The 27,132-nt window shown below is 38.4% G+C and overlaps 3 protein-coding genes and 1 pseudogene across 3 annotated transcripts; 1 reads left to right on the top strand and 3 right to left on the bottom strand.

The window, feature by feature from the left end:
- Positions 1–552: 552 nt before the first annotated feature.
- On the bottom strand, positions 553–1,337 carry LOC104731262 (putative lipid-binding protein At4g00165). Its single transcript, XM_010450586.3, has one exon. It carries the CDS (start codon positions 1,305–1,307, stop codon positions 810–812), a length of 498 nt encoding a protein of 165 aa, XP_010448888.2. The 5' UTR covers positions 1,308–1,337; the 3' UTR covers positions 553–809.
- A 166-nt stretch (positions 1,338–1,503) lies between these two features.
- LOC147930365 (uncharacterized) lies at positions 1,504–2,883 on the bottom strand. Its single transcript, XM_087476830.1, has one exon. The coding sequence runs from the start codon at positions 2,881–2,883 to the stop codon at positions 1,504–1,506; it is 1,380 nt and encodes a 459-aa protein (XP_087332956.1).
- A 9,857-nt stretch (positions 2,884–12,740) lies between these two features.
- On the top strand, positions 12,741–15,994 carry LOC147930364 (uncharacterized; annotated as a pseudogene).
- Positions 15,995–16,599: 605 nt separating this feature from the next.
- Positions 16,600–17,730, bottom strand: LOC147930363 (uncharacterized). Its single transcript, XM_087476829.1, has 2 exons — positions 17,131–17,730; positions 16,600–16,761 (listed from the first exon to the last, which is right to left on the bottom strand). The coding sequence occupies exons 1-2, from the start codon at positions 17,728–17,730 to the stop codon at positions 16,600–16,602; spliced, it is 762 nt and encodes a 253-aa protein (XP_087332955.1).
- Between the last annotated feature and the right edge of the window lie 9,402 nt (positions 17,731–27,132).

The following is a 27,132-nucleotide window of genomic DNA, read 5'->3' as shown; positions in this document are numbered from 1 at the left end:
AAACCTTACTGAAAATTACAAAATAGATAACAATCTCTTCTTACGAACGAAAGCACGATTTGTGTGGAGGCGAAACGTAATATAACAGTTTGTTAAGCGATCAGAATTCCATAATACAACCACATTGTTTGGAACACCCGAGAACAAAGCTAACGAACCAATTAGTTTGTGTATATTTTCATTCACAGAAGAAAGGAGAAAATAAGTTAATGAACAGTTAGTCAACATTTTAAGTTTTCTAAATTAGACACTTTGAACCTTCATTTCTAATTCAAGCCGCTCTATTTTTAATACATCACCAGGTAGTGTTCGCCACGATTATTATTACATCGATCAGACGATCACTACGTTGAATAGTGATCAAAACCACTTTGTCAAAAACGAGTGCCTCCAAAATATGTACATGCCCTTTCTGATGAGTGATTATATTTTTGACAGACGAGTAATTAATTACCATATAAGTTTTAAAATGAACCATTAAAGTATTTACACGACTAGTTTATTTTCTCAATTTGTTTTCGTTTCGACATATCATATGGGAGACAAGATAAAAACACACACAAAAGTATTGCACTTTATTTATTATTCTTCTTCGTGAACATTAGTAGATATCTATATGCATATTTATTATGCATATATATGCATACAGACATCAACAGTCCTTTTTTCTTGTCAGCATAAGTAGCCCTTATTACGTCCTAATCAACAACGAAACACAGATCAACAATGTAATCCATTAATACTTGTGGTGCAAGCAAACTTCTAGTTCAAGGAAATACTTGATATATAGGGATCTTAATTAGGGGGAATTAAGGTGAAGTTACTGTTGATGGTGGACACTGAAAACCGATAAGAAAAACCATATTGCAAGCAAAAAAGATTTCTCTAACGGCCTTATCGATACCGAAAACCAAAGGGAGTGGCCTGAAGATAAAGCAGAGACAATCGGCTACTTGAACATTAGCGAGGCCATTGATGGCAGTGCAACATGATCGTGCTCTGGTGTCTCCAGCTGTGACATTGGCTAGGCCAAGGACGTTAGCACATACGCGTAGTTGCAATGGGTCTCTGGGACAAGTACCAAAGTTGTCGTCCATTGTTGGTGAAGGGGAGCTGAGTAGGTCTGCTTCTGCGAGGCTGATGAGGAGGATGATGACGAGGGAAATGGTGGTTGAGCTCTGTGAAGCCATTTTTTTTATTTTATGTTGTGGATATGAAAGTAGTGTGTGGATGCTTTCGATGAGGTTGTGTGGGTATTTTATAGAGCAAAGAAAGGCTTTGGAATTTAAGACACTTGTTTTTATCATTTCATTTCTCTTCGCCTAACATTACTCTTTTTTAATTAATGAGGCTTTAGAGATTTAGGCAAGTATTTGGTTCCCTGATTCTCTCTCGTTTCTCTCTAGTCTTATACACGCCTTTACGCCGCAAAATCTCAAGTTTCGCTTGCATTAAAGAGGTTTTTGTTTGTTTGTTTTTTTTTTTTGTCAACCTCACCTTAAACTAAAATAAAACTCCTCGATTGGTTACCCAATCTGGAGGGAAATTGTTTACAAAAGATGTTTCTGATAAAAGCACTCTAGAAGATCGAGCTAAGCAATCAGTCTTCATATTGGACGTCCTGGGGATCTTGATCAGAGAAAAGGGGGGCAAGGAAGCACTAAGCACTTGGAACTCCTCAAGAAGCGTTGAGAAACTCGGCCACTCCTCCGGAGCTTGCACCATCGCTAATAACTCTGCAGAATCCGTCTCGAATCTTCGGCAAACAATTCCTCTAGAACGAATACACTCCATCGCCCATAGTAAAGCTTCTAGCTCTGAATGAAGTGGGGAAACACTGCGACGTTGACACTTGGCACCCATTACCAAGGTCTGATTTTCACTCTCACCACACCACCATCCTAACCCTGAATGATGTTCTGTGGCTTTCCACGAGCCGTCAACATGACAATAAATTGATAGCTCGGGCGAACTCGAAGACTCTGTTAAAACAGGACCCGCCCTTACGGCTACCTGGGCTTCCTCCCACCATAATTGATCACGTAAAGCCTGATCGATAATATCTGTTGGCTCTGACTGTAACCCTTGAAAGACTTTATTATTCCTATCCTTCCATAAGAACCAGACCAGCCACGGAATCGACCTATGTGTAACGCCTGAAGCCAAATGGGCTAAACCTTTTCCATATATAAAATCTAAATTGGAATAGATTGAACCAAGAGGGAACTTGTCCATATTAGATCCAGCAAAAATCCTCTCCCAAACCCGACGAGAATGAGGGCATTGAAATAAGGTATGATTAATCGACTCTTCCTCCATTTCACATCTCTTACATACCGTATCACAATTAACTCCCCGGGAGGCTAACCGCACCGTCACTGGAAGAGAACCCGATGCGATCTGCCAAAAGAAATGTTTTATTTTAGGTGGAACCGGGAGGTCCCAAGCCTTAGCCTTCAGAGCATTAAAATTGGGACCATACTCAATTTCAGCTTTCATATCTTGGGCTACCTTATACCCTGATTTAACCGAATACCGACCAGAATGTGAATAATGCCACACCAAACGATCTGGTTTATAAGATTTGCTAATAGGCAAACTAAGAATAGTTTGAATATCCTCTGGATCCATATACTCTTGTAGTATAGGGAGATGCCATTCTTTAGTATGTGGGTTAATCATATGATTTACCATTAAATTTGGATGAAGGTGCCGTCCCCTACCGTTTGCAGGTCGAGGATGCTGGTCCGGGATCCATGGATCACGCCAGACCGAAATGTTAATACCCGAGCCAACCGACCATCGGGCTCCTTTCTCCACTAGGGATTTAGTTGAGAAAATGCTTCTCCACCCAAATGAGGGAGAATATGGTTTTGTAGCCATTAACGGATGTTTGTTCCTGAAATATCGACCCCTAAAAACTTGAGCAAATAAAGAATTCGGAAACTGTATTAAACGCCAATACTGTTTAGCCAATAACGCATCATTAAAAATTTCCAAATCTCAAAATCCCAAACCTCCCTCTGATTTATCCTTACACATTTTATCCCAAGCCACCCAGTGGAGCCCCCGATCTTTCCCTTCAGAACTCCACCAGAAATTTGAAATTGCACTCGTCAATTTAGATGTTAAACCTTGAGGAAGTTTGAAACATGACATTACATGCGTGGGCAGTGCCAAAGCTACCGACTTTATTAAAACCTCCTTCCCTCCCTTAGATAAAAATTTTGCGTTCCAGCCATTTACCCGGTCATTCAACCAATCGCGAACGTAACCGAAAACTTGAGCTTTCGATCCTCCAAGACTCTCAGGGATCCCCAAATAGGAGCCCAAACCCCCCTCCTTGGAAATGCCAATGACGGACTTAACCTTTTCCTTGACCTCTGAAGGCACTTTTTACCGAACATAATAGAGGATTTATCCAGGTTTACCTCTTGGCCTGACGCTTTACCATAGTTACCAATGATATCCATCACCGTTGAACATTGTTCCTCATCTGCTTTACAAAAAAATAAACTATCATCCGCAAACAACAGATGAGAAATAGGAGGAGAATCTCGGGCAATCTTGACTCCCGATAATTTTTCCTCCCTCTCTGCCTTTTTTATATTAGCTATCAACATCTCAGTACAAAGAATAAACAGATAAGGGGATAAAGGATCCTCCTGTCGCAGTCCCCGTTTTGGCAGTATGGAGCCTCGTGGTTGACCATTAAGCAACACTTGATAGGAAACCGAACTCACACACCACATTATCCAAGAAATCCATCTGGAATCGAAGCCTAGCCTTAATAAAACCGCCTTTAAAAAGTCCCATTCAACTCGGTCATAGGCCTTGCTCATATCCGTTTTGAAAGCCAAAAATTCCGAACTACACATCCTATTGGTCTGTAAACCATGGAACATCTCTTGTGCCACCAGAATATTATCTGTAATTAACCGTCCAGAAACAAAGGCCGATTGTGTTTCAGAAATAATCGAGGGCAAAATCTTTTTTAACCGGAAACAAAGAATCTTCGATATGATTTTATAACTCACATTACACAAACTAATAGGCCTGAACTCTGCCATTCTTTTAGGCACTTCCACCTTTGGGATCAGACAAATATTAGTTTCATTAATTCTTGGATCAAACTGTCCAGTCCGAAAGAAATCTCTGACTAGAACAACCAGATCCCCTTTAAGACTCGCCCAAAACCTCTGAAAGAAAAGTGCGGTCATCCCATCCGGTCCCGGGGTTTTCTCCGGGTGCATCGCAAATAAGGCCTTACGAACTTCCATCTCCGATATATCCTTAGTTAGCTCCCTATTCATACGCTCGGTAACAAAAGGATTGACCGCTTGTACCATCTCTGAAATACCACAAACATCCGAATGGTCAAAAAGCTTATTAAAATAATCTGACGCAATCCTCTCCATACCCTCAGTCGATTCAACCCAAACATCCTCTGAATCAAACAGCCCCACAATCTTATTCCTAGCTCTCCTCTGTTTAGTAGAAGCATGAAAGAAACTCGTATTCTTATCCCCAACCCGCAACCAAAATTTCCTGCTTTTCTGTTGCCAATACAATTCCTCATCATGGTAGGCATCCTTTAGTTTCTTCTCAATAATACGGATTTCCGCTTGCGAAATAGCATCATCTTTTTTAGCATCCTCTAAAGCCGTCTTTAGGGAAGATATAAGAGTGTTACTATTCGGAACATTCTGCTTCCTCCACCATGAAATAGAATTCCTACAGTTTTTAATTTTATCTACAAACACCGGTGTTCTGAAATTTCTAGTACGATTCCACCCCGATTCCACGGCTCCGGAGAACCCCTCTTTCCCCATCCACCGCTTATCAAAACGAAATTGACGAAACCGCCGAACCCCAGATTTCGCACAAGAGGCTAATATAGGGGGATGATCCGAACCTATCATTTCCAGATAATCTACTCGCGAACAAGGGAACAGCGCATGCCAATCTTCATTCCCTAGAGCGCGATCCAACCTACAACGGACCACCTGGTTATTGCAACGATTACCTCGCCAAGAAAGAAAATCCCCATAACACGGGAATTCTAACATTCCACACTCTCGAATCATCGAAATAAACGAAAGGAAGGAAGAAACCGATCTTAACGCACCTCCCGATTTTTCATGATTACCAATTAATTCATTAAAATCACCTATCATAAACCAAGGATCCTGCCAAACCGCACCAATTTCTATTAATTTGTCCCAAACCACCTGTCTACACCCCGGCACAGGATCACCATAAACGAAAGAAATAAAAAAGATTTGAGACCCCAAAAAAGCTTGAACATCTATTAACCGGTCACAAGCAGAAATAACTTCAAGTTTTATATTATTGTTATAGAAAATCCACCGCTAGACCCATAGGGTTCGACCGTATACAAATGATGATAACGGAAATTATTCTGAAACTTTTTTAAATAAGAAAAACATCTTTTTGTTTCTGATAAAAATAAAATATCCGGTTTATTCTGCTTCCATAAATCCTTCAGATAGTTCTCTGTCAGATCTGCACCAATGCCCTGACAGTTCCAACTCAAGATCTTCACGTTTGAGCCGGCGGTTTCGGGAGAGCCACCATCCCTTTCTTCTGTTTGCGGGATCCTCCTCCCTTGCTGCCACCCTCTGACTTTTGTTGAGTTGACCGGACAGTACCTGTATTCTTACCAGCGTCACCTGCAGATTTCAATAACAGACCTTTAGCTAATAGCCGTTTACCCGGCGAAGCAATAGCTACAACATGTCTTTTATTCCCCCTAGCACCACTATAACCAGAAAAACTACCTTTCTTAGCCTTAATGACCTTAGTATTTCCCAACTTAAAAGCTTTCATAGCCTTATTAACCTGCCCCAAATCATCAACGAGATAAGAAGAGTTAGAGATAATACCTTGTGGAGCAACGTTCTCGGAATCTGACATACCCTTCTCCTTATCCGACTGAACACCATCGTCATCAACACCAGTATCCTCTTCATGTTCCGAAGCCTCACCCTCATGATATTCCCCATCTTCGAGTAAGTCATCGGAACTCACTGAAAACCCAACCTCATTGTCTCCACCATTCGTTCCCTTAACTTCCTCCATTAGAGAGTCTCTCATCCCGATCCACCAAATCATTAACTGAAGGGATGACCGGCTCATGAACAGCAGCAGCCTGCAAATCAAGCTTCTGCTTCGCCTGATACAAAGGTTTTGGCCAGGCAGGTCCATTCCCCTTTCTAGTAGGTTGCGAACGGGACTGTTGAACCAAGAAAGTACCAGCACCCTCCCTAGACTCTGCATTTCTCCCATAACTCCTCTGAATTCCAAAATCTCCCTGATTCTTTGCTTGAAATCTAAGCCCATTCTTTGAGCTTTCACCATTACGCCCCAGCTGATGATCTCTGTCACGATAAGACTCTGAATTAAAATCCAGAGAACGTTTAGCAAACTTCCTTGGCTTTTCCCAACCACCCTCAAAATGTTGAACCTTCGGTTTGAGCAAGGGTTGATTCCACGAACCTCCCCTCCTATCATCGACTTCCCCCTGACCCCGACCCCCTTCACTTTTACTTACCTCTGGACATACCTTAGCATCATGAGTTAACCTCAAGCAATGGCTACAGTAGCCCAGCAACTTCTCATACTCTAACGAGGCCACCACCTCATCACCAGTATTAAAAGGGACCAGTAGATGAAAAATGAGAGGATTAAACCCATTGATCGTGACAAGTAAACTACCAGATTCCTCATCTACCTCTCGAAGGATCCCAACCTTCTTTCCAATTGCCTGAAGGGTTGCAACCTCCCAAAAATGCATTGGTATCCCCGAGACTTTAACCCAAAAAGTAATGGCTGAAGGATAAGTATCAGAAATAATAGGCTCCCAACGAACCAACGACAACATCCAGTTATCAAAGTGATAAGGACCATTCCTTAGCACTCCTTGGAGATCATCCTCTGTCTCAAAATTGAACTGGAAAGTATCCCGACCCAAGTCAGCACCTTCAACCCTCTCCTCGAGCTTCCAGATCTTTGGCAAATTCGCGACCAGGGATTCCATTCGCTGGACCGTTGGATTCATCAATCTCCCAATGAGAGTGAGAGAAAATTGTTGGATACGATGTGCCATAACGGAATCTGAAATCTTGACCGTTTCTGTTCGAACCAAGGCAGCTTTACCTTTGTTGAGATTCAGTTGAGCCATGTTAACCCTGCCAATAACCGAAACACGATGAAACCCTTGAGACAGAAATGAAGAACTCAAAGATAACAACATAAAAACAAAAGAAACTCGAGAGGAAAATGCTTCTCCGAGATTGAATGAAAAAACCGAGATGAGGAACCATGACACCATCAGGAACCAAATAAATACCCATAACACAGAAATAAAGAGCACAATCTCCATTAATCCACAAACCCGTAAACCAGCTGTAGAATCCCTAAACAAAAGTCTAAGGAATATTTGCTTACCCGATAGAACCTGAACCCAAATCTCCCACTTTCCTTTTACACACCCAAAACCCCTAACACATCCATAGACAAGTCTCGAGGAATCCAAAGCCGTATCCCAGCAAAACGGATTTATCGCTATCAGTATTAACAGCCAATCCGCCGACCCGAATCCCTGAGAGACGAAATCCCTCACTCCCCAAGTTCCAGCTAACTGACCCATCGACAAAATCTGAAACCAAATCTCCCTCTTTCCATTTCCACACCCGAATCCTCCATCATAACCATCAACGGAGCCCACCATAACCATAATCAAATCCAACCAAATCGGATCCGTCATCTTATGTGATAACAACCATAGATCCGATCCATATCCCTGAAGAGCGAGATCCCTCCCTCCCCAAATCCCATGAATATATTCCACCCAATCCCGATATATCACCGTTAAAGACGCTATAGATCGCCTCTCCCCATCAAGCCGTTCCCGAAATCCAAAAAGAAACCCCAAAAATCCATCCGATACCCGCCGCCGTGAAACATTCAGCTCTAAAACCTAATCGCTAACATTTCTATGTTTGTTTGTTTTTAAGTTTCGTTTTATTTTAATTCATAAGGTCATGGATATATATTTTTTATGAATTGAATGGATGTAATTTTTTTAAATAGTTGATATATACTAGGAAAATTGGATTGTATAGTTACAAAATATTGTGTAGATATAAAGCATTTTGCGTAGCTAAAAACAATTTGTTATAGCTTTAAGACAAAAAAAAATTGTAACTATTTTGTTTTCACAAATTTTTCCTTCATAACTAATTATCGCAAATTACCATAAATTAGATACAAATTAATATCACTACAAAAAAAAAAAAGAGTGATTTTACATATTATTTTATATTTTTGTATCAGATTTAAATGATGTGAAAATAATTTAAATTACTTTAATAAATGATTTACATTTTGTTGATGCAAATAATTTGTATCAGTTAATGAAATATTTGTATCGGTTATTGTAATCGATGTTGTTATGTATCAATTGCAAAAAGTGATTTTAATTTGCATCAATTATATAAGTGATGTTAAATATTTATGTCAATTATAAATAATTGATGTTAAGATTAATGTCATTTTTAATAAATGATTTAAATTATTGTATCATTTGTAATTATAGATGCTAAATATCTTTTTATCAAATATGAATAACCGATTAAATTAGTGGTAGTTTCTATAGATAATTCTCAAAATTGTGCTATTTTCATATATATATAAAATCTTAAATTTCATAGAAGAAAGCACGAATACATGAATCAAAATTCAATAAACTAGTTTTGTTCCTTAATTTTCTGGTACATCAATCTCGACCATGCATCACCTTAAATCTCATGCTGAAAATCTTTTGGATTTTTTCCATCAACGCTTAATCACATGAAATGAACTGTAGAAACCATCGTAACCTTAGCCTACACTACAAGAAAACAGGTGAATAACGACTAGAGCCGGCGCTGAGTTCCAGAAAGCTACAAGCAAGGGGAAAAAATGGGTCCCCCAATTTTGTAGAAAAATAATGTTGTTGTTAAAAACAAGGAAAACAAGTATCTACACCATTGGTAACAGTCAAACTCGTGCACTTAAGCTCAACAACTAAAGTTCTCACCACTAGGCCAAAAGACTTTTTCTTTTAAAATCGGCCGATTTTTAATTATATACTGAGCGGCCGCAAACACATGCTTTGCTTGCTTGGCCTTGTGGCCGGCTATGATAACGACTACACTTAGTGACTATATATGTAGTCGCCAAATTTGCCAACTGAATTGTGACTACATAATGACTTCTCTGCGACTGATAGAGATTAGTTACTATGTCGTCATTAAATTACGACCAAGGTCGTAGTCGTAACTCTGGTCATAAATTGATGACTATTTTATGACTAAGTTGTTGTTTGAAAGTTACAGTCGTAATTTAGTTGCTCATTTGGCGACTACGCATCAACATGGAGTAATAGTCGCTAAATTAGCGATTAATAGGTGACTCCTTTGGCTTGTTTTTCTTTTCTGTTGTACTTTAAAAACTCAAACAGCAAATTTTTCTACCACTTGATCAACTAAGTGATAATCTATTAGTGAAAACCAAAGGAAAATTAAATGACATGTTACCTAGAGTTGGTACGATCCAACAATTTAGTATTCACGATTTGCTCCATCGAAGTGTTATTCACTCGAAAATGTATCAAAGAATACCTTGAAAACTGTAGTCCATGTGCCAACTTCTACAACATCAATATTACAAATTGTGAAATTTACAACTTTAAACTGAAATGACATTGAAACTGAGACCCAATATAATATATGCAAAACAAATTGGGACAATTGCATTTTTTGTACCTTTATTTGGTTTTAAATAAAAACGTAGACCCCATATTCGAAAGAGGAGAAACATAATCACTAAAGGTACTGAAATTACAGTTGACTTCCTTACGACCAAACAAAAAACAGAAGCCGAAATGACAGATTTAACTCGAGGAAGTCTGCTATAGATTTGTGTAAGGTATATTTCAAATTGACGTCAATGAGAAGACTTAAAAGTAAGTCTACTCCTTAATTGTAGGTTAAATTTTAATTTTAAAAATTATAAAAAATAATTTGGTAAACCGATTGACTAAATAATAACCACACAGACTTCCAGCATTGTAATAAAATAAACTTTCATATAAACTAGTCAAATTAAGGGAGGCAAGGCTGATTAGGTCAAAATTATTTGATTTAGGGTTTGCTTAAGTAGACTTCTCTGTAGACTATTAGTGGTTGACTTTGTAATGCCATCAACTATTAATATTATATTATTTTAAGTTCACCGACAATTTAACCAAACCGATAGCTGAACCTAACCGAATGTGTACCAATTCCCTGATTTTAACCTAACCAGATTTGGTAACCATATAAATACTTCTTTCTGTAGGTGAATCCTAGTTTGTATGTGCTTTCTCTCTCTCCACAATTTCTCTCTCTAAAATTCCGATATTGTTGCTCTCGAAAATTCAGATTCTATCCTCATCATTTATCGTCTTCGAAACTCAAGGACATCTCAGATAAGTATTCTCATCATAGGAAGTCGGCTATTTGCTTTTGTAACGCTTTAGCTAATTTTGTTTGAAAATATATATGTTCTCATAGTTTTTTGTTCATTTTGCACACAGATATGGGGTTACACAGCTACACTCAGCCATCTTCTAGTTCTTTGCAAGTATGGAGTGAAGGTCCACCCAAAGTAAACTTTCTTGGCCTGACAGTTGGAATTCCTGACAGATATTTCTGCGGAAGGGAAACCGTTATGAAATGTTCCACCACATCCGACAATCCTGGAAGGATTTTCTTTGGATGCAATAACCATGAGGTTGTTAGATTGTATGATGATTTATTCGTTTGGTATAATTATTATTTGAGTATAGATAATATTCTTATGGTATATTTATTTCTATGGTATGGTATAGGATGGAGAGGACCATATTATGAAATGGTGGGATGAGGCTATTATGCAAGAACTTCAAGCAATGAGAGGTGGACTTGCTGACCAAAGGGATTCTATTACAGCCATCCAGGAAAATGATGAAATGCTATGGGTTCAGCAGGAGCTAGACAAGGTGAAAGATCAGATGAAGGAATTACGTCAGTCAATTCGTCGTGTACGCGGGGTGGTCGAGAATGTCTTAATCGCCGGTATAATTTTAATTGCTGTATTAATCTCTTTTGCTTCGTAGATCTTTCAATTAAAATCTGTAACCTCTCTTTATCGTGGCCGTTTGTTTGAATTGCGTATTTATGTCTGTAATCTATTAAACTTGCTTCAGTTTCTGTAATATTTGGACGATATCGTTAACTTCATTATTTGACATATTTAGTAGACTTCTCCATTAAGAAGTCAGTCGACGAAGTCTACTCGTTAATGATTTACGACGCGACAGTTTGCGTTATTAATTATGTAATTGTTCATTGTAACCGTTTTGTCTCGTATATATAAACCAGCCCAGGGCCTTTTGATTATTTTAAAACTACAACCAAAAATGTTATCAGTCAATCATTTCTTTTCTCTTTTTTAAAAATAGTACGTAGTTCATCTTGACGACAGAGAATTGGTGATTGAAAGTCTTGTATCGGTCAATATAAATCATCCACCCTTAATTGGAGACTGAACACGGTTGGGTAATTGAAACTTTCTCTACATCACTTCACGTTTGTTTCATTCTTAGAAAGATTATATAGCATATCACTTTATACTTGTAAGTGTAGAATTCTATATTCACACGCAACTTTTGTCCCTGAATTAATTTGGTTGATTAGATAGATTTGCTGTTTAAAGTAAGTTTTAGTTCCCCAGAAAGAAGTCTACTTGATAAGTCTTCAGCATAATAGTACAAAAATTAATTAGATTTGATAGTTTTGCAGTTTAAAGTACATTTTAGTTTCCCCAGAATGAAGTCTATTTGATATGTCTTCAGCATAATAGTACAAAAATTAATTTAATTTGATAGTTTTGCAGTTTAAAGTATGTTTTAGTTTCCCTAGAAAGAAGTTTACTTGATAAGTCTTCAGCATAAAGTACAAAAATTAATTTGATTTGATGGATTTGCAGATGGTTCAGTTTCCCATGGTGAAGTCTGCCAGAGAAGTCGTCAACATAATCATTACAAGGTATAAATTGATTTGACGTTAGTTGGCGGTAATATCTATATGTTTAATTTAACGATATGCGAGATCCGGTTTTAATCGGATCCTTTACAATTTCTTAATTAATTTCCGGTACTGTTTCTAATAAAACAGTTTTGGTTTTATAAAACCGGGATTATTATAATTATTTTAATTTTTACAACTTAAAAACGGGGATAACAAAGGATAGTTATCTCTAATTCTTCCTCATAAGGAACTAGAAAACTCTTCGCTTCCGCTTATCTCTGCCGCTTATCTCTATCGCTTATCACTAACGGTTGATTTTCCATTCTTTTTTTTTCATGTTAAACCTAAATTTCTATCTTTCGGATTGTCAGTTTACTTACTTTGTTTAACTTATTTGTACCAGATCTCGACGAACTCTGTATTTTTCAACCCAGTCGCTTCAGCTTCATCTTCGCCGCATCGGCTTCGCCGCCATTGTCCTCTTCGATCAAACTGAAGGTTGACTTCTTTTGCAATTCGATAGTAGCCTTCTTTTCCAATTTGACGCATAGACTTATTGGATTAGTCTTCCTATTTCTGAATTTTTTTTTAATTTCCCCACCAAACCTAATCTTATCTTGCAGAATGGATGAGAGAAAACCAGAATTTCCTCGGAGGTTTTACACGAAAGGTGAAGAGCCGCTTCCTCAAAAAAGCATCGGCTATTACAGCAATGATACAAAGCTGTTTGATGAACTCTACAAAGCTCTCTAGCTGGATGAATGGGACGAGATTTATCAATCTCGACTGGGTGTCCTGTTACAGTTCAACCGTCTCCAATTTGAATGGGCTTCCAGACTGGTTCAGCATATGCTCACCTTCTAGATAGTCTGCAACAAAAAGTACAAGATTTGGAGTCTTGTTGGATCTAACCCTTTACGATTTTCTTTGAATGAGTTTGAAGCCATCACTGGACTTAACTGTGAAGATGTCGAGACGTTGGAGCAGCCAGATGTTGAGGTTTCAGACGAGATGGAAGAGTTTTGGGAGAAGCTTGGAGTCAATTTAGACAACGGCCCGAGTATTGAGCAACTGGTCGTAGCATGTAAGAACTCAAACGATTGGGATAGAATCGATCGTGTTAGGTTGGGTTATTTAGCCATCTACGCTGGGTTTATAGAAGCTAGGAAACCATCAACGCCCACCCGTGTAAATATGGCTAGGCTAGTCATGGATTTAGATGCATTTCTTGATTATCCTTGGGGAAGAGTTGCTTTCAAGAACCTGATTCAGTCTGTTAAGGAGAAGGACTTAAACAAGCAGAGTTACACCTTAGACGGATTTGTCGAACCTCTGCAGATATGGGTGTACGAATCTATGCCTGATTTTGCCAAAATAATTGGGGAACCGTTGCCAGGTAATCCAAGTCCACTATTGCTTGCTTATCGCGGTTCTCGCGGAAGAAAATATGTCAAAGAGCATATTCTAAAACAGGTACGCATCCCTGTGATTTGTCTATAGTTTATCTACGATATTAGATGAGTCGGTAACCGCATTGTGTTAGATTTGAACTTGCTTTTGCTTCCTGTTTTATATAAATAGTAGACGAACTTCAGAAACTTCAAAACCATTGGTGGCATGATTAGTCCTGTTTGGCAAGACGATGAAGCATATGAGAAGATTGATAACATTTTGAAAGCATTCAATGGGGATTTTGGTAAATAGAAGTGGGTGAGAGGTTTGTGGGAGACGGTTGGTATTCATGAATCCAACAATCCAAAGGTTAAGGTTGAAGAAAAGGGATCGAATAAGAGAGCCGGTGAATTTGGTGAACCAAGTGGGAAGAGGCACTGTCCAGGTCCTTCGACTGACATGGAATTCAACATTGTGGATTCCTTTAAAAATGAGTTCAGCATGTGGGGAGCAGCTCTGCTCGATCAGATGAAAGAAGGTTTCAGCAATTGCGATTTGCGGATTGACTTGTTGACTGATAAGATTGAAAGTCTGTCTTCGGATCTTACCAAAATGAAGGGAGATGTAACTGGTACGAAAGAGGCTGATTATTTATCAAAGGAACAGAAGGAGGACTCTCAGGCAGCTAATGGTACGAAAGAGGCTGCACCAAAGGAACAGAAGGACTCTCAAGCGGCTACTGGTAGACAAGAGGCTGTATCAAAGGAATAGAAGAAGGACTCTCAGGCGGATATGGTTAGTTCTGAACACTTGCAATTTCCTACTACGATCTCTCACAATCACTATACCAGGTACAAGGCGAAAAAAAATAGACTTCCAGAAGTTCTCAACTTCGAAGACAGAAAAACAAGTGCTAAACAAGTGTTGTCTACCTTATGTGAAGTAGACTTCCTTATGTGAAGTAGACTTCCTTATCCGTGTGAAGTAGACTTCCTTATGTGAAGTAGACTTCTTTATCCGTGTTGTCTTTGTTTGTTTTATTCGAGACTTCTAAACATATGATGCGACTTTAATATTATTTATTTTCATAAATGATCATGTAACTTTTAAATCGGAATTTGCAGAACAAGCCAGGTCAATCTCAAACCTCGAAAACATCTCCAGCTGTGACTCGTACGAATACAAAGGTGCCAAAGATAGTCAGCTCTGATTCATCTGACACTGAGTCAGATCCACCTGTGTTTATTCGCACGGAAATCCAAACAGCTGCCGAGTTGACTGCTAGAGCCAAGAAACAAGAACCAAGGAAAGAAGCAGCTAGGATTGCGGCACATGGCAAGGTCAAAAGGGCTAAGAGGTTGGCGTCAAGTCAACGTTCTCCGTTTGTTGGTGATAACACAGCCAAGACAATCATTAGTGATAAGTCAGCCACGTCAGCGTTCAATCCTTTTGATAAAGCAGACAAGGACTTGAAGAAGGTTTGACTTGATTTCTTAAAGAAAGATCGTAAGTCTTCTAACTTTTATGGTATGTTTCAAAAATTCTATTTTACGAAACTCTAGTAACTTTTAAGGTATGTCATCACCCGTAGGATGTACAAGAAAAAGGTTCCAGAGAAATCCAGAACTTGTATGTGGTGGTACGAACTGCAGACAAAAGCAGTGTGGCTACGAGATTCGGTTAGTCTACTAGAAAACTTCTACTTCAAGTATACTAGAAAACTTCAGAATATAACCCTATTTTTTTAAATCCATGTGGTTATCCAGCACATGGATGCGGGGTTGAATCTATTAAGACATCGACATGCAGAGCATCCGGAGAGGTTTAAAACAAGTAGAGTGGCTTTCCTAGACGCTATGTTCACTCATCTGTGGACAACGAAGTACATAGACTTTGTCAAGTCTGAGGCACATGCTAATGGATCTGGGAAACTGTTGCCGGCCGGTGCCTTCAGCTACCACGCCGGGGAGTATCCACCGTATGCTCAGACTAACAAGCAATGGTGTCTGGAAGTGGACGACTTATACGCGCCATTAAACGTGAAGTCGACGTATTGGGTAGCTTTGTGGATATCGATTCCCATGAGACACATTGTCGTCTGGGATAGCATCCCGAGTGTCACCAGCGACGAAGAGCTTGCATATGCCATCGAGCCTATTCCCGTGTTGGTTCCCTACGTGCTGCGGGAGTTAGCCACCCCAGAGTTGAAGAAAATGTGGTCGTACGAGAAGTTCACTCATGAGCGGGTTATAAAGGGAACACCTCCGAACAGGAAACCAGGTGACTGTGCTGTGTATACTTTGAAGTACATAAAATGTCATGCTCTGGGGATAACTTTTCCTACTACTTTGTGCGACGCAAACATCACATGGATAAGGGAGAAGTTGGCTTGTGACTTATTTCACGAGATTGAATGCCGAGGACCAAATAAGGAGAACTACATGGACGACTTTGGGCTCTATGATCCTCCCCCAATTCGGGACTAATTATAAACTTTGTTTCAAATACTTAAACTCTTGTTCTGTATTATGTATGATTAGGATGATGTATGATGATGTAGGATGATGTTTTATTTCTGTTGGGGGATCTTTATATTTTGTGGGTGGGATCCTAGTGATTAAACTCTGATGATGGACGGGATCTTGATATTTTTTTGTATGATCCTCCTTTAAAACTCTAATGTGTAAGGATGATATTTTTAGGTCAGTTTTTCGTTTCTTATATATAACTTCAAACGTTAAGCTTAGAACAGAGTGAAAGAGTGTAGATGGCCAAAAATTAAAAATAACTTAAAAAAAGACAAGTAGCGTACAACGAAAGCTTAGTAAACAAAAGTAGCGTACAGGGGAAGCTTAGTAGACATATGATTGAAGTTAACCGAAAGACTTCTTCTACAACCTACTTCATACACATCCCAAGACACATGGCCATGACAACAATAAACCCTATCCAAGACAAAACCAAGAATTGTCGAACCATTTTTTCCCTTTCATTGGCTGCCAGTAATTCATATTAAACTTCTTCTCTTCCTCATGTGTATTAACCACCCCAGAGTTCACCAAACCGTTAACAACTTGTTCTTTCATTTCTCTTATAGATTCTTGAAGTACATTTGGTTCTTCTCTGAACCGACAAATCTCATCCCTCGCATCCAATAAGCTCCGCCTCTGCCAACCACGTGATGGTTCTGCGTCTGACCAATGGGAAAACCCATGAACAGTGCATCTGAAGAAATTTCGTCCTGGATTTGCATCTGTCCATGATTTCACAATTATCGTCGATCTACCGCAGTAGTTGCAGATTGGACCAGTAATTTGTATTTGCGAATTTGTTTCGGAAACTGAACCCGAAATTTGACTCATTATCCTCTAGCTGTTGGTGCTTGGTTAAGTAGAGGAGTATCATAAAATGGTCTTCCGAGTATATGATAGTTAACTACTAGTCTTTAATAATCCGTAATATTTTATTACAGAGACAAATTATTGGTATGGAAATTCCAGATGACTTCACGATGAAGTTAACTTCTACTCGCCGTCTTCAGCAACCTGAACAAATAATTGTTGGTATAACCGACGATCATATACAAAACGTTAAAAATGTATCAGGTGGGATTGTTACTTACACAATGAGGTCGAGTATGTCCAGGCTGCCTGCATTTTGAACAAGCATATTGCTTATGAGACTTCCTCGGCTTGCTCCCCTTTTTATGTGACAGTTCTAGCCATGTTAGCCAACGAGACTTTTTTTGCCTACCATGCTTCCGCTTCGGTATGGGAGGTATACATCGGATATCTGGCCCAATTGGATCGTGCTCGACATTGGGCATGATGTTAGCCGCGTACGATGCATAGACATAATCTTTTCTATAGTAAGCTTCGACTACGGTAGACATACGCCATCCGCTTGACTTGGCAGCCTTAATCGCATGTGAACATGGTATTTTCTCTACATTAAAAAGCCCGCATGAACAAGTTTTTGCTTCCAAGTCAACCAAACAGTCACGTTGCCCACCCCTAACGTAGAAACACCAACCATCAATGCGTTCTACCGTCATCATATCTGCGTAATGCTCCCTTACGGCCAATAAGAACTCAACACCCCGGCTAAAAGTGGTTGTCAGACTAAGTGCATCCTCTCGTCTTTTCCAATACCACCTACCTAACTTTTTCGTAATAAACGCAATGACATATGTGATGGGATAACCTTTGGCTTTCTTTAGCATGGAGTTGATAGATTCCCCAATGTTGCTAGGCTTGATGTTGTATCTATCTCCTGGACATTAAACCCGAGACCATAAAGCTGGATCTGCCTCGTTCAAGTACGCTGCAAGGGCCGGATTTACGTTACTAAGGGAAGTCATGTAGTGGTTGTAATCATCATGCGTATGCGCAATATGCTACCCCTTTCACCAAGTACATCAGTTGCTTCCCATGAAAATTAGTAATTATGTTTTGTTGGAGATGGTAGTAACATATCCCTCGTGTTGCCCATGACATAACATTACAAAATGCTTTAGCTATTGAACTGCACCTATCCAAAACTACTACCAGTGGATATTCATCCAAGACACATTCACTTAATTTGGTGAATAACCAATCCCATGAAACATCACACTCCGAGTCCACAATTCCAAATGCCAACGGAAATATCTGAAAGTTACCATCCTGTGCGCAAGCGACTAGCAATACACCTTCATACTTTCCGGTGAGATGGGTCCCATCAATCACAATTGAAACCACGGATTGAAGCATCGAAAAATAGGAAAAGGTACTTAAACCTATGCTCGCCATCAACAACAAGGTCAACAACACTTCCCGGGTTTGACTTCTCTATTTTTCTAAGACAATGAGGCAACTTCGCATATCCAGATTCGACGTTTCCTCTCACATATTCAAGGGCATATTGTAAAGCCCTATACGAAGTTGTGTAATCCAATGTCATGCTGAACATTGTCCTCATTGAATCTTCGATATGTTGTGGGACAACACCATCAACTATTCCTACCCGGTCTACAAAAAGAATCCCAATATATTTGGAGGTGCAACGCCTACGGTGAGCTACACGGTCCACAATAGAACATGTATGTACGTTTAGATATTTGGTGACCCAAAAAGTGGTTGGATCATTCTTCACACTGTCGACGACCCTCCACGTGCATGCTGGCACAGAGCATATTGCCACCAACCAAGTCTTTGTGGACTTCTTAATTTTGAAAGAGAATTTTAACATAATAGCGGTCAAACACACCTTTGTTATGACATCATGTTTGCATGGAAAGCATTGACCTACTTTTAGTTGGTCTATCCAAGGATTATTTAACAGTCCATGAATACCACCAAGAAACGGTTTCTCTTCTTCAGCATCTACATCCAAGTGATCTCCATCGTCATCGTCATCTTCATCTTCATCTTCAAATTTCCCGTACTCACTCTAATCGAAATCCATGTCATCAACATCTTTCGGCTTCTCATCTTTAGTATCATGGAGAGCTTCTTGACATTCTTCTACACATTCATCCGCACCAGGATCTACATCATCACCTACTTCACCCGTTGAATTCCCATCGTCTATAGAACGAGAGTTGTTTATATCATTAACACATTCTTTAACCGGCTGTCCATCCATGCATCGCATAGAGACGCAAAGGCGAATAACATTCCTACTAGTAAAATCTATCAAGTTCTTAGCTGATCTATAATTTGTGACATAGACAGGAGGTGTATCTTGGGGCAATTGCTGAAGCATCATCTCTGTTAAGGGATACGATAACTGAACCATCTCTGTTTCTTTGTCAATATGGTAAGCCATTTCAAGAAGCTCAGCGTATGTACAACCGTGTCGCAAAAAAAACATTCTCCCACCTTTTCGTCCATCCATATCAAAATGCCAAGACCCATTTCTCGTCACCCATACTCCGAAAACAACAGGTATATATGCCATTTACCTGAAAGAGTAAGCAGCAAGTCAAATACTCAATACATAGCTGACTACCCGTAGAAGTCTTAAATCAATAACCTAGATGCCTAACAAAACCAAATACATGATTGATCCAAAAGTATAATATATTATCATGAAAAAATAGACAGAGGCAAGTACAAAACCGATACAAAACAAATACACTACAAAATCAATAAGAAAAATTTATATATTTCAATTAAAAACTTTTTCAATTATAAGACTTCACAGGTAACTCCAACACGTCGACTTCTTAAATTAGTCTACCTTAATGACCTAACTGCCTATGAAAACCAAAAACTTGATTTCTCCATATGTATAATATGGATTCATGTCAAAAACATACAGAGGCAAGTAAATAACATATATCAAAGAATACAACAAGAAAATCTTAAAAATTATTAATCAATTTGCAATAATTTGGTTTTCAAATAATGCTGACTTCATTTTCACATCAACCAGTAGACATAAAAAAGACTATACGATGGTAACTTCAATTGAAGTTTATTTCTTGCGGTCTATTTTTGCAATTACAATTTAACAAAGCAGACTGCGAACAAAGTCTACCAGAACCGGTTGACTTCTTTTGTGGTCTTCCTTTGTTAATTTTTTGGTTAGTTTTGCAATTAAATAAGTAAAACATGGTAGACTTCAATGGAAAGTCCAAACGGTTAACTTCAAATATAGTCGACTCTGGTTATTTTTGCAATTGACCAACCCATTGACTTTCCAGTAGACTTCAACTATCCGTCAACAAGAAAAAGTAAACTTCGTCGTGGTTGGTTTTGCAATTGACCAAGTTTGACTTTCGCTAAGTAGACTTCATACAAAGTCTACGTTAATGATGACTTTGTTTGCAGTCTGCCGTGGTCATTTTTGTGGTTGACCAACATTTGAATTTTTTAAACAGTAGACTTCTTTTGCAGTCAACTAATTATTTTAATATAATAAAATTACGGTCAATGTTTAAATATTGTGGTCAATTCCAAAAATAGTCATTATAGAAGTCTACTCGTTTATTATCGTAAGAAGACTTAGCCTAGCAGTCATCACTAAAAAGTCAAGAATTTGGTCAATTGCAAAAATACATCTTAATAGACTGCAAACAAAGTATCGGTTGGAAATATTTTAATGCAGTCTACACTATATTTTTTTGTTTACAAATGAAATTTAGGATACTGGAATTTTAGTCTACGGGCTCGAAAGTCGATAAATTTTCAATTGCAAAACCGACCAAATAGTAGACTTTACATGATATTATGACGGTTGGACTAACAAATGAAGTCTAATTTCGACAAAAAACAAAGAAAATCACGAAATCTACCGGAAAATAACCTTATCGGTGGTTGTTATGCAATGTCAAGCACCGAGGACGTCGTATTTAGTTACCACTGAAGAAACACGGTGCCAATTTTCCTTGTTCACGAGATATAACGAACTTTCAATTTTTTCGATTAAAATGGAGAGGAGATGGAAGAAATGAAGTACTCATAGCATTGGGTGTTATTTAAGCTCACAAATTTGGGTTGTTGAAGCATTAAGAGCTTCAAATTTGGTTGTTCATGGTGGTTGGAAAATTGATGGCGGTGGCACAACCGTAAATAAAAGAAGAAGATGAGGATATGGATGTAATAAACATTTTCGCAAGATATTCAAATAAATCAGAAATAATGGCATTTCTGTGAATACATAGAATGGCAGAGGATTTTGTAGGGAGAAAGTGACAAATTTTGGAGAGAGAAAAAGAGGGGTCCAATTTTGCAATTGACTCAAGTCAAGGGTCCAACTTTGCAATCGTCCCAAACAAAATAAAGAGAGACAAAGCTTGCTTAAAATCTTAAAATATTGTGTGAAAATTTAATATTGTGTGAAAATATTAAAATTTAATATTGTGTGAAAATAATTATTTGGGTAGTTGCTAAATAATTTTTTTTAAATTGTGAGTTTGCCACAAATTCCTTTGCTAAACGTTTTTAATCGTTTTTTTTTCTCTTTTAAGTTTGTTCTTTTTATGTAAAATAAAATGTGAAGAATGAATTATGTTTTTATGTTTCCATGTTTTTATGTTTATATGGATGGATATATGTTTTTATGTAAATAAATGTTTTTTTTGAATTAACAACAACATTTTATAAAATTAACAACTTTTAAAAAAAATTGGGTTAGGCCCAAATCCAGTTACTAACCCATCTTCTTCCTACGAAACCCATCTTCTTGAGACAACATATATATTTTTTTTACTATCTTCGACGAAACCCTAAAGCCGCCTTCATCTCCTCTCATTCTCTCTTCTCAGTCGCTCTTCTTAGTCGCTCTTCTCAGTCTTTCCTCAATCTTCTAACTGTTCGTAGTCTCCTCTCAGTCTCTCTTCTCAGTCTTTCCTCAGTCACACGATGCCTAATCGAGGAAGAAAGAGAAAACGTGTTTGTAATGTTTCTCAGATTCCCGGAGGGTCAAGACTACAGCCTACCAATCTACACAGTCAGTACGACTTCACGCCGGCAGGCCAAGCTCCTCCTCCGCAGCAGACACCTGAAGAAGTCCCCATTTTGCCACGACAACCAACGCAATCCCAGATCCGGGACTATCCTCCGCCTCAACAACTATTTCAGGGCTCCTTTACTCGCCAACCTCAACCTCAAGTATGCCGGTCTCCTTCAGAAGAAGCTAACTACAATCCAGCAACTCATGCAACTCTTCAAGATGACCCTCCGCCTTCTCCAGTTCAACGCTCTCAGACTCATAGTCATCCATCTCCAGTTCAACGCTCTCAGACTCGTAGTAATCTATCGCATCTATCGTCTCAAGGCAACAACTTCGAAGAAGAAACTGCTGTGGTGTTCCCAGAACTCCAGGAGGACGTGGCTCGGGCTCTAAATGCGCTGCTTCTGGTGCCAAACAGGGATAAGTTCACCACGGTCCTCTCTCCCACACCCTTACCGAACACCCAATGGTATGATTTTTCCTCTTCTCATGTATTGTAATGGTGTTTTGTGAATGTTAGAAGAGAAATCATGTGAGTCAATGTTTTGTGAATGTGCGTATGCGTATTGTTCATGTGTATGGAGCTTTTAGTTTATGTGAGTCAATGTTTTGCAATGGTGTTTTTGTCTTGGTGAGTCAATGTTTTGTGAATGTGTGTATGCGTATTGTTCATGTGTATGGAGCTTTTAGTTCATGTGAGTCAATGTTTTGCAATGGTGTTTTTTTGTCTTGGTGAGTCAATGTTTTGTGAATGTGCGTATGCGTATTGTTCATGTGTATGGAGCTTTTAGTTCATGTGAGTCAATGTTTTGCAATGGTGTTTTTTGTCTTGGTGAGTCAATGTTTTGTGAATGTGCGTATGCGTATTGTTCATGTGTATGGAGCTTTTAGTTCATTTTAGTTCATGTGAGTCAATGTTTTGCAATGGTGTTTTTTGTCTTGGTGATTCAATGTTTTGCAATGGTGTTTCTTGTCTTTTGGTTCATGTGTATGGAGATTTTAAGTAACCTACTTACTTGTTTTATTGGTTCATGTGTATGGAGGTTTACTCGTGACAAAGGATCGAAACTTGTTCGGAAGATTACTAAAATTCTTCTAAACAAATTCAAAGGTCTCTTCTACAGCTGGACATGTGTGCCGCGGGACAAACAAGAGAGATACTTCCTTGAGTTCACGGTAAGGATTTATGTCACATAGCTTTACATGTCTTCTTTTCACTCACAATAAGCCTTCGTATATAGGGTGGGGACCAGGGTTCGGGGAATGTCTGGCACACCAATAACCTACTGGTGGAGTTGGATGTGAGTTCCTTTCCACAGTGAAGGGTTAGGATCGATGCCCTGCAGGGCCAGCTTTGGGCCTATGGGGGCAAGCTTGCGGGTAGGGTAGTGAGATCCACGGGACGGGTTGTTATAATTAATACTGCAGCTTTTTTGATCAATAGGATACCTTCACCTCTTTTAGAAAATCTTTCTCCTTTTGAAAAACTTATGAATAAGAAACCAGACTATAAGTCTCTAAAGTCTTTTGGATGCTTATGCTATGTCAGTACTTTGCAAAAAGATAGGACAAAGTTTACTCCAAGAGCTCAATCTTGTGTTTTCTTGGGGTATCCTTCAGGATATAAAGGATATAAAGTCTTGGATATTGATACTAATATCATTTCTATTAGCCGTAATGTAGTTTTTCATGAACAATTTTTTCCATTTCTTAATACCGAAAAACACAAAAATGATTTGTTTCCTAACACTGTTTTACCAAATCTGGTTCCTTTTATCCCTGAAACAACTTCTTTTCCTGCTGCATTTACTCCATTACCTGCTGCTACTGCATCTCATTCTGATCATGCATCATCACCATCAACATTACATAGGGAGACTAGGGATATTAGTGAACAATCTACTGTTTTACCAGCTACTACGTATGTTCCTTTACCTAAGGAAAGACCAAAACGAAATGCTAAAACCCCTAGTTACTTGTCTGAGTATCATTGTGCATTAGCTACTACCTCTCATGTTCTTCCACCAAATCATACTACTCCTTATCCATTATCATATGTTCTTACATATAACCGCTTCAAACCACATTATTGTTCATATATCTTATCTTACTCCATGGAGACTGAACCAAAGACTTTTCAAGAGGCCATGGAATCAGATGTTTGGACTGGTAATGTTATGGAAGTGAATAGGACATGGAGTATAGTTTATCTCCCACCTGGTAAAAATGTTGTTGGCTGCAAGTGGGTATTCACCATTAAGTACAACTCTGATGGTACTGTAGAGAGATACAAGGAACGACTGGTCGCCAAGGGTTACACACAGCAAGAGGGCATTGATTATAATGAAACTTTTTCACCAGTGGCAAAATTGACTAGTGTTAAGCTAATGTTGAATATAGCAGAAAAGGCTGGATGGGAATTAAGTCAAATGGATGTATCAAATACTTTTTTACACAGTGAGCTGGATGAGGAGATCTATATGAGTCTCCTTAAGGTTATACACCAGGTAACTCTCAAGTCCTACCTCCAAACGCTGTGTCCGCCTTCATAAACCGATTTACGGCTTGAAACAAGCTTCTAGGCAATGGAACAAACTTTTTATCTCTGTTTTGCTGGCTGACGGTTTCATACAGTCCAAGTCTGATACTACTTTGTTCATCAAGTTCACAGTGACTAGTTACATAGCAGTATTAGTATATGTGGATGATATCGCAATTCCTAGCAATAATGCTACGGATCTTGCTGCATTGAAGGATGTCTTAGCTCGTGCTTTAAAGATTAAGGATCTAGGTCCTCTACGGTTCTTTCTTGGCTTGGAGATAGCTAGAACCAGCAAAGGGATTTCAGTTTGGCAGAGGAAATATGCCTTGGACCTATTGGAAAACACTGGTTTGCATGGTTGTAAGCCGAGTCCGGTTCCCATGGATCCTTATGTTCATTTGACCAAAGATACAGGGACACCTCTGGAGTCAGCAAAACCATATCGAGAGATCATTGGTCGTCTTCTCTACCTGACGATAACATGTCCTGACATCACGTTTGCAGTCCACACTATTAGTCAGTTTCTTCAATTCCCTACTGACGTACACATGAAAGCTGCCAACTGAATTCTCAAGTATATCAAAGGCAGTCCAGGTCAGGGTTTATTTTACTCTATCGACAATGAGACTTGCATTAATGCCTTTGCAGACGCAGACTGGGGAACCTGTACTGACACAAGGAGATCAATCACTGGTTTCTACGTCTATATTGGTAAATCTCTGATTTCCTGGAAGTCTAGAAAGCAGCAGGTTGCTAGTCATAGTAGTACAGAATCTGAATACCGAAGCATGGCAGAGGTTACTAGAGAAATTATATAGTTGCAGCAGCTCCTCAAGGACTTTCGTGTTTCTGTTACAGCGACTGCAAAGTTGTTTTGTGATAACAAATCTGCGATCTATATAGCTTCGAATCCAGTGTTTCATGAGAGGACGAAGCATATAGAAATCGATTGTCACACAGTGCGAGATCAGATCAAATTGGGGAATCTGAAGGCCTTACATGTTGCAACTGAAATTCAATTGGTGGATATACTGACGAAGCCTCTTCATACGCGACCATTTCATTCTTTGCTTCGTTGGATGTCACTGTCAAACCTTTACAATCCTTCCTCTTTGGATTGTTCGGTTTGAGGGGGAGGGGGGGGGTGTATTATGAGTAATACACTTCTATAGTTTTACATGTACATAATTAATATATCTAAGTTTATGTTAGCTTAGATACATTTTGTATATAACATTGATACTGTACATTTTAGATCATCAATGAGAAATAAGAAATTAATCCATCTCTCTCTTTCGACTTCTCTCTCTATCACTCTGAGCTTATCTTCTTCCTTCAGCTAGATTATGTTACTAACGTACACATAAATGAATGCCTCGGCTTCAACTTAGGTGACATGGTTCTATGTTCTATTGTTTTGGTTTTTAGATTTTGTATTCGGTTGGCATGCAAAAGAGCAACTCACCGTAAAGAATATGTTGATAAAAGAAGGGAAAATTGCATTTTTAGTACCTTTATTTGCATTTGAATGAGCTCATAGACCCCATATTCGTTTTTCGAGAAACATAACCACTAAGGGTGCTGAAATTACAGTTGACCCCCTTACGACCAAACAAAAAACAGAAGCCTAAATGACAGATTTAACCCGAGGAAGTCTGCCGTAGATATCTTTAAGGTGAATTACAAATTGACGTCAACACGAAGACATAAAAAGACGTCTACTCCTTAATTATAAATTAAATTTTAATTAAAAAAATTATCAAAAATAATTTGATAAACTTATTGATCAAATAATAACCACGTAGACTTCATGCATTAAAATAAAATAAATTTACATATAAACGAGTCAAATTAAACAAGAAAATATTGACTAGGCAAAAATTATTTGATTTAGGATTTGCTTAAGTAGACTTCTCTGCAGATTATTAGTGGTTGACTTTGTTATGCCATCAACCATTAATATTATATTATCTTAATTTCACCGATAATTTAACCAAACCGATAGCTGAACATAACCGAATACATACTGATTCTTTGATTTTAACCTAACCGGATAATTTAATTTAACTATATATATACTTCTCTTTAAGTCAACCCTAATTTTTTATGTGATCTCTCTCTCTCCAAAATTTCTCTCTCCAAAATTTCTCTCTCAAAAATTCCAATATTGTTGCTCTCAAAAATTCAGCTACATATACCCACAAAATATTTCGTGGTTACAAAGATAAATATGAAAACCCTAGATTCTCTTTTATTTTACTTGTCTCTCTCTCAAATATATCTTGTCTCTCCAAAAAAAACAAAAAAAAATTAGATCTAAAACTCCAATCCATCCTCTTTTTTCTCTCTTGTTTTTTTATTGAAGAAGTTCTGCAAATGTGACTCTACGAATCTCTCTCTAGATCTGACCTTCATTCATATTCAAATCTAATCCCAAAAGTTTTGTTTTCATATCTACCTACCAAATCTAGGTTTTTAGTTAAATGTTGGTTGAATTTGGGTTCTACATGGGTTTTCTTATTTGGATCTGAGAATTGTTATTGGGTAATCTGTTGGAAAAAGTTTAGTTCTTTCTTTTTCAAGTTTGATTTCAACTTTTATTTGGATTTTTATGATTGAATTGCTTGAAGTCAGATTTTTACC

Source organism: Camelina sativa, chromosome 12 (assembly GCF_030686135.1).
Source record: "Camelina sativa cultivar CO46 ecotype springtype chromosome 12, ASM3068613v1".
NCBI classification, from domain to species: Eukaryota; Viridiplantae; Streptophyta; class Magnoliopsida; order Brassicales; family Brassicaceae; genus Camelina; species Camelina sativa.
This window is presented reverse-complemented; position numbering and strand designations above follow the sequence as displayed.